Genomic DNA, 8247 nt, shown 5'->3' with positions numbered 1-8247 from the left:
AAAATCAAATAATGAAACTGAATGTCTGAAGTTCTTTTGCACAAGCAAATGCACAAGTAATAAGCTCAATCCATCATTACATAACATAAAAGTATTATTGTTAGCCCTGAATTTTTGGTGGAAATTAACAATTTTGAAGAAACTGGTTTATGATTAGATTAAACCTCTCATAATATTTTTTGTGAAGTGGGTTGTTAAAATTTAATCTAGATATTGTGTAACGATGTATACATATTAGTGTCCCAGTTTTGGAGGTTGTCATGTTCTCATTTTTTTTTTCAAAAATGATTTGGCATGTCTAATCATTCAGTTTAAGATCTTGGGCTCAGTGTTTGGAGTTCAAGTACAACTAATTCCAAATAAAATGATTTGGGCTTAGTTAATTTGGAATTAATAGTACTAGTGTTTTCATCATTATTTAATCACAAACGGAATGAATCTTATAAATAAATAAAGCTGCAAGGCGTGGCATGCTGCATGCTCTCATTTTCTTCGTGCTAGAGCATGCACAGAGCCACCACGTCATAAATTTTTTCTATTTATTTTTTTATAGAACCCTACCCCCATCTCCCTCTCACTCCCATTCAATGTATCAACACTTGTCCTCAAAAGCGTTCTTAAAGATGATGATGGCCACCAAATTCCATATAATTCTCCTATGCCTACTCATTTTCACCATCATCTCCATGCATGGAACTCAGGTCACTACATTATCTCATTCTCTTCTTTCTCTCTTTTTTACCATTCTTATATTAAAATTTTCTATGATTAAACTTTAATTCAGCCAGGACATTCTCTAGTACCAACACTAGCACCAACTGCTCCAGTCAGTCATCCCATGGTAAGTTCGCAGGCACCAAAATAATCTAAGGATTTGTCATAAATGATAGTCTTTTATTTATTGAATTAGAACTAATCTTCAATGAATTAAAAGGATTTCAGCATTTATTGTTGTGTTGTGGAGAGCTGCTGGCTTGAGGTGTTCGACGAAATGTCTCTAGATTATCCGATAATGTAAAACAATCATTCAAAGAGTCAAAGCATAAAGTGGGAGACAGAGGAAAATCTCAGCCAATCCAAGAAGTCCATTAGCATTTGAATATATATATATAACTACAGACAGGTAGACACTTAACTCAGCGACTATTGGGCGAGACACCAAAACGTTCTCCTATTGGTCTGTCCGTAATCTTGACTCACCCAACCATTGGACCAACCCAAACACCCAGAGATTCAAACATTAAAATACTAATATATCAAAAAGGTTTCCAACTACTTAAACTACCCACAGGGCTCAGTATCCATGCCCTGCACTCTCTGAACACAATGGTTCTCCATCCTCTCTGGTACAACACCATGCTAGTTTGCTTCTCCACAAGCGCACCAGCCTTTCCCCCACACCACACGCCTCACTTGCTCACCATGCCCACTGTCTGGGTCTTGTCTTCAATCACCATCTCAACACCCCCCTCTTGATTGAAACTCGTGGACTCCTATCATACTCCTCATCATGGCATGCTTCTCTGGCGGAAGAGGTTTTGTGAACAAATCTGCAAGTTGGTCATAGGTAGAGCAGTGTTGAACGGCTATTACTCCATCACTCACCAGGCCCCTGATGAAATGGTAACGAACGTCGATGTGCTTGGTCCTTCCGTGGTGTGCCGGATTCTTTGCCACAGCTATAGCTGATTGGTTGTCACACCAGAGGCATATTGGTTTGTTGAAAACATGCCCGCATTCCTCAAGCAGTCTCCTGAACCATACAATTTGACACGCAGCTGCGGTGGCCGCTATGTACTCTGCTTCCGTGGTCGACAATGCCACCACATCTTGCTTTCTAGAACACCAGGATATGGTGCTTTGCCCCAACCGAATTACCACCCCGGTTGTGCTCTTCCGATCGGGCACGGATCCTCCCCAGTCACTATCTGAAAAGGCTTCAAGCATTCCACCACTATCTCGAGAGAACCATAGACCAAGATCTTTGGTGCCAGCGAGATACCTCACTACACGCTTGGCTGCAGTGAAGTGTGAATTACAGGGTGAATGCATGAACCTTGCTAGATAGCTAATAGCAAAACAAGTGTCTGGTCGTGAGTGTGTGAGATACAGCAGCTTCCCAACAAGGCTTCTATACATCATTGGATCAGTGAGCTCGGCATCAGTGCTTCTGAGTGTCTTCTCATTCACTCCCATGGGTGTCGTCATGGGTTTGCAGTTCACCATATTGAGTTGGTGCAGAATCACATCAATGTAGCTTTTCTGTCTGATAAATATCCCACTTGATACTTGTTTAATCTCAAGCCCGAGAAAGAAACTCAGCTCACCCAGGTCTGACATGTCAAAGGTCTTCATCATGTCTGCCTTAAACTGGTTCACAAGAGCACAGGACGAACTAGTGTAGATGATATCGTCCACATAGAGACTCAACAACAGACTGTCTCCATTCTTCAATACCTTCCTATACAAAGTATGCTCGAATTCACTTCGAATGAAGCCATAATCACGAAAGTGTTGATCAATTCTTCCGTACCAAGCACGGGGGGCTTGCTTCAACCCATACAAAGCTTTCTTCAATCTGTAAACTTGATTTTCCTTCCCTTCAATCTCATAGCCCTCCGGTTGCTGTACATATACCTCCTCTTGTATGTCCCCGTTCAAGAAAGCCGACTTCACATCAAAGTGATGAACCGTCCAGCCTGCATGAGCTGCGAGCGCGAGCACTAGCCTTACTGTTTCCAACCTAGCTACTGGAGAAAACACCTCCTCATAATCCACACCTTGCCTCTGTGAGTATCCCTTGGCGACCAATCTGGCTTTCAGTTTGGCAACCTCCCCTTGTGCATTCATTTTAGGCTTGAATATCCATTTCAACCCCACAGCATGCTTCCCGGATGGTAGCTCACACAGCTCCCAGGTGCAATTCTTCTCGATTGATGCCATCTCAACATTCATAGCCTCCTGCCACCCCTTGTGCTTCACAGCTTCTTTGTAATTTGCTGGAGCACCTGCACACAATGCAAAAGTACACCTGTTGTATATCTCTTCCAGTGAGCGGGTTTTCTTTGATGGTGTTTCATCAGCTTGTGTCCCCAGCTCATCTTGTCCTCCTATAAGCTGAGTTGCAACCTCTCCAGATCCGCAATCTGCATCACCCGCGGCATCATGTGCATTATCAATTGAGATTTCTGGGCCTCCATGAGCACGGCCATCCCAGTTCCACCGTGAGTCCTCATGAAACATTACATCCCTGCTTACAATGACTTTACAAGTGATGGGATTAAATAACTTATATGCCTTGGATTCAAGGCAATACCCAATGAACACACATTTTTCAGCTTTATCACTAAGTTTCTTCAACTTAAGTGATGGAATTAAGGTGAAAGCAATGCAACCAAACACACGGATATGTTTCACAGATGGTTTACCTCCATGCCAAACCTCGTAGGGGGTCTTGTCCTGCAGCGCGCGAGTCGGTGATCGATTGATAAGGTGCACTGCAGTGGACACTGCCTCCCCCCAGAATTTTACGGGCAGTCCTCCACTCTTGAGTAGTCCTCTGGCCATTTCAACAACAGTGCGGTTCTTGCGCTCGACGACGCCATTCTGTTGAGGTGTGTAGGGGGCTGTAAATTCCCTCCGAATGCCAAACTCATTGCAGTAGTCCTCGAATTCTTTTGATGAGAACTCGCCTCCACGATCGCTTCTTACTGCCTTGAGCTTCATGCCAATCTGTCTTTCTACAGATGCATGAAAGATGCGAAACTTGGCAAAGGCCTCGGACTTATTTTTGATGAAGAACACCGTGCACCATCTGCTGTAATCATCCACCAACAAATAGAAATACCTGTTACCTCCCAGCGAATCCTCGCTCATAGGTCCACAGAGGTCCATATGAACCAACTGAAGACATGCACTGGCCCTCCGAGACCCTCCACTGGGAAACGAGTTTCTTGACAGTTTCGTCAATGCACATCCTTCGCACTGCACTACTTGCTTCAGTTCAGGTATCCCGAATGCCAACTTCTTACGAGCCATGGTCATCAGACTGTTATAATTTAGATGACCCATCCTTAGGTGCCACAACTCCTCTAGTGTTTGACACCTGGTATTCAGCACTAAACTTCCCATCTTCGCAATGTCGAGTGGAAACATGTTGTTGCTCGATCTCGGAATACATATTGCTTGACCCTTCACATGATTATCAGAGATAACACATTGGTTCTTCTCGAACACCACAGAGTACCCTCTGGTAAGCAACTGCCCCACGCTCAAGAGGTTATGTGCCAACCCCGGCACATATTGGACTCCATGTAATTTCTTATGGGTTCCTGTGCTTGTGCTTACAGCCACGGTCCCTTCTCCACACACTTTCATCTCCTTATCATTTCCCAGTCTCACCTTGATGCTCAATGACTCATCAAAGCTGCTGAACAAGGATTTGTCCCCGGTCATGTGGTTTGAACACCCGGAATCTAGGAGCCAAACGGAACTGGATTGTTCTCCTGCGGAGTAGCTGGCCATGAAAAGATTCTCGGTACATTCCTCCTCTGCAACAAGCCCAGCACCCTGCTCAGGTTGCTTTTCACGTGCTCTGCATTCGGCTTTTACGTGGCCGAATTTCTTGCAGTGATAACACTGGATGTGACTTTTATTATCGAAGCCCCTTCCTCGTCCGCCTCGGCCTCGACCTCTCCAGCGTCACGAATGATCTCCCCACGACCCCGGCCAGCTCCCCCATGAGCTCCCGAGCCTCCCACCTTTGTTGTGGTTTGAGATTGAGTGCTCGGTCTTGACGTGAGGGCTTTCTCTACGATTTTTCCCGCAGCTCGATTCACCCTCACCTCATGAGCTTGCAGCGTTCCACAGAGATCATCCAGAGTGAGCTTCGCGATCTCCTTCGACTCTTCAATCGCGACAGCAACCCAGTCGAACTTCGGCGCCAGACTCTGCAGCACCTTGGAGACAACCTCTGGCTCCTTGAGCTTGTGCCCTAGAGCTTTAATCTGGTTAGTGATCGTGATGACCCTCGAGATGTAAGCCTGAACACCCTCGTCGTCGCCCATTTGTAATGTCTCAAAGTCCTGTCGGAGGGCTTGGATCCTCACTGACAGTACTTTGGACGTTCCCAGGCAGTGCTTCCTCAAAATCTCCCAAGCATCGTGCGCCGATTTGGCCTCAGCTATCCGGTCGAGATTTGGCCCGTCCACCGCTTGCTGGATCAAGCACAGCGCCTTCGCATCTCGCTTCCGGTTTTCCCTCTCGACCGCCTCGTCCTTCGACTCCGTCACACCATTCTCCACCAAGTCCCACAGCTCCTGGGACCTGAATACGGTTTTCATCCTGACATTCCACCGCCCGTACTCCTGCCCGGTGAACACCGGAACTGACGGTTGGGAGAGACACACTGGAGCCCCCTCTGGTGCCGTCGAGCTGCAGGTTGCCATCGTCTCCAGTGCTCTGATACCAGATTGTTGTGTTGTGGAGAGCTGCTGGCTTGAGGTGTTCGACGAAATGTCTCTAGATTATCCGATAATGTAAAACAATCATTCAAAGAGTCAAAGCATAAAGTGGGAGACAGAGGAAAATCTCAGCCAATCCAAGAAGTCCATTAGCATTTGAATATATATATATAACTACGAGACGTGTAGACACTTAACTCAGCGACTATTAGGGCGAGACACCAAAACGTTCTCCTATTGGTCCGTCCGTAATCTTGACTCACCCAACCATTGGACCAACCCAAACACCCGGAGATTCAAACATTAAAATACTAATATATCAAAAAGGTTTCCAACTACTTAAACTACCCACAGTGGCTCGATATCCATGCCCCTGCACTCTCTCGAACACAATGGTTCTCCATCCTCTCCGATACAGCACCATGCTAGTTTGCTTCTCCACAAGCGCACTCGACCCTTTCCCCCACACCACACGCCTCACTTGCTCACCATGCCCACTGTCTGGGTCTTGTCTTCAATCACCATCTCAACATTTATCACAGCCTTTATTGTACTTCTAGTCTTTGTATCATTAGCAGATGGAAGTTGGAGAAATATTGTTTGTAATACCATTAGGTTTTCATATATTTGGATATCTTTTGCAGAAAAATTAGGATCATTTTGGAAAGTTGGTATTTCTTTTGTTTATTGACTCGTATCTCATCTAAGCATAGCAGTTGGTGTTGGTACAACACTAATACTTTTAGTGATCCTAAAATTACAGTCTCAATTGTATCAAAATAGAGGATTCAAGAAAACACCTTAGGAGAATCAAGAAAGGGATCTCTGGATACAACAACTTAAAATTATAAAGAATTTTTTCAAGATTGAAGATGGAAACTTTCATAAACTGAAGAAAATCATAACAAAGAAATGATATGAAAGCACAGGCACCATTAAATCAAGATCAGTAGCTTGAAACTCTTATTCCTTTGCTCTACTAGATTCAATCTCCAAGATCACAATAAATCAGTACAAAATAAGCTCGAAACCTCTCATGACCTAAAATTTCAGTATCAATTGAATCAAAAGAAAGCAAGCAACAAAAGCATTCAAAAAAGCTCATCATGAGAATAAATGAGGGGATTTATGAGTACCAACATTTAGAAAATTAAATTACAAAAATAATTAATTGGGATTCTTTTAGAACTTCTTCGTAGCTACAAATTTCTGGTTACTAAACAAACTCAAGATTAATCTTATTTTCAATTTATTGTTTATTTTTAAAAAAAATTGTGATTATAAATACAATTTTAGTATTTTTTTTCTCAATAAAAATGGATGATATTTTTTTACTCAAAAATTAAAATTTATTTATGATATTTCACTTTAACCACTTGAGATTTGAACTTGAGAATTTTTTATTTTCTTTTTCAAAAATTCGTATAATGACATGATATATAAATCTATTTAAAAATCTATCCATTTTTTTGGGTAATTTTTATAAAAAGGTCTTACTCATCACATCCTGAAGAATAGTAAATTATTTGCACTACCTGTATAAAAACTATTTTATTTTAAATAAAAGATATTTCCTTTTTTTTAACATAAAACATATTTTTATGAAAACAATTTTGGTGTGACTTTGATTTGTAGCCGTTGGAGGTTTTGGTTAGTATGAACCGGAAAAAATTGTGGTTTTCTTGCAAATACACCGTTCACAAAACTTTTATTGTAAATTAGTCATTAGAAAAAGTTTTTTTTTGTTTTATAATTCATTATATATTTATTTAAAATATGCATTTGATCCCAATAATTGTTCTGTTATCAAGATAGTTAAAACCAATTGCATTGCAACTTGTTTTTGTAAATATTGTTTTATTAATTAAAAAATCTAGAAAAATCAAACTAAAACTGAATTAAATTTTAATTAATGAGAAATTTGCTAATAATAATAAATGGAATATAATTATAAATGTTTTTAGGGATATTAAAACATAGAGGTTAGAGGACAAGGAGACGTTGAGGTTATTAATTAGTTTATTTTCTTTTGATGCAATTTTTTTATTAAAAATCATAGTATTAAATTATATATATATATATATATAATAATGAAGTTTAAACAATTAATATTAAGATTTTTAAACTCAATAACAAATCTAAAAATAGCAATTTTATACTCTTATAAAAAATCAAGTTACTTTATATTTACCTAGGGATTAGCTATGAACTAAACATGATGGTTATAGTCCCTAGATAATCCCTAGATAATTTTTAAAATCAACAATTTTACCTACGGAAACTAATCCCTTGCTAAATAAAAATCCTAACAAATAAAAATATCCAGGGATTAGCTACGGGCAAATAACAACGACTATTTACCTAGCTAATCCCTGAGTAATGTAAATGTTGATCAATATACCCGGGGATTAGCTAGGAATAAATAGCAACGAACCTTGCCCTAGCTAATCCCTGGGTAATGTTAAAATTGTTCAATTTTACCTAGGGATTAGCTAGGGTATAGATATCAATGGATAATTTTCGATGGTAATTTATTGCTAAATATTAACCGCGAAGTTCCCGCGATATTTAGCAATGGAATAGCTTGGGAAAGTTTTATCGTTGCTAATTCCCTAGGCATTTCCCTGTGTAATCCCTGGGTAATGTTTTTAACCTTTATATCTAATAATTCATTTCCAATCCTTAGTTATTCCCTGGCGAATTACCCAGGAAAATGTTCCCTGGGTAAATTCTGTTGGCAATTAACAGTTTTCTTGTAGTGCAAGTTAAGGCATCCTACCAATCG

The 8247-nt window shown here is 40.8% G+C and overlaps 1 protein-coding gene across 1 annotated transcript; it reads right to left on the bottom strand.

Annotated features, from left to right (window-relative positions):
- Positions 1 to 4607: 4607 nt before the first annotated feature.
- On the bottom strand, positions 4608 to 5447 carry LOC120277740. Its single transcript, XM_039284589.1, has one exon. The coding sequence runs from the start codon at positions 5445 to 5447 to the stop codon at positions 4608 to 4610; it is 840 nt and encodes a 279-aa protein (XP_039140523.1).
- Positions 5448 to 8247: the final 2800 nt, after the last annotated feature.

The sequence above is a fragment of the Dioscorea cayenensis genome, chromosome 15 (assembly GCF_009730915.1).
Source record: "Dioscorea cayenensis subsp. rotundata cultivar TDr96_F1 chromosome 15, TDr96_F1_v2_PseudoChromosome.rev07_lg8_w22 25.fasta, whole genome shotgun sequence".
Lineage (NCBI taxonomy): Eukaryota > Viridiplantae > Streptophyta > Magnoliopsida > Dioscoreales > Dioscoreaceae > Dioscorea > Dioscorea cayenensis.
The sequence above is the reverse complement of the archived record's forward strand: the minus strand, read 5'-3'. Positions and strand labels throughout refer to the sequence as shown.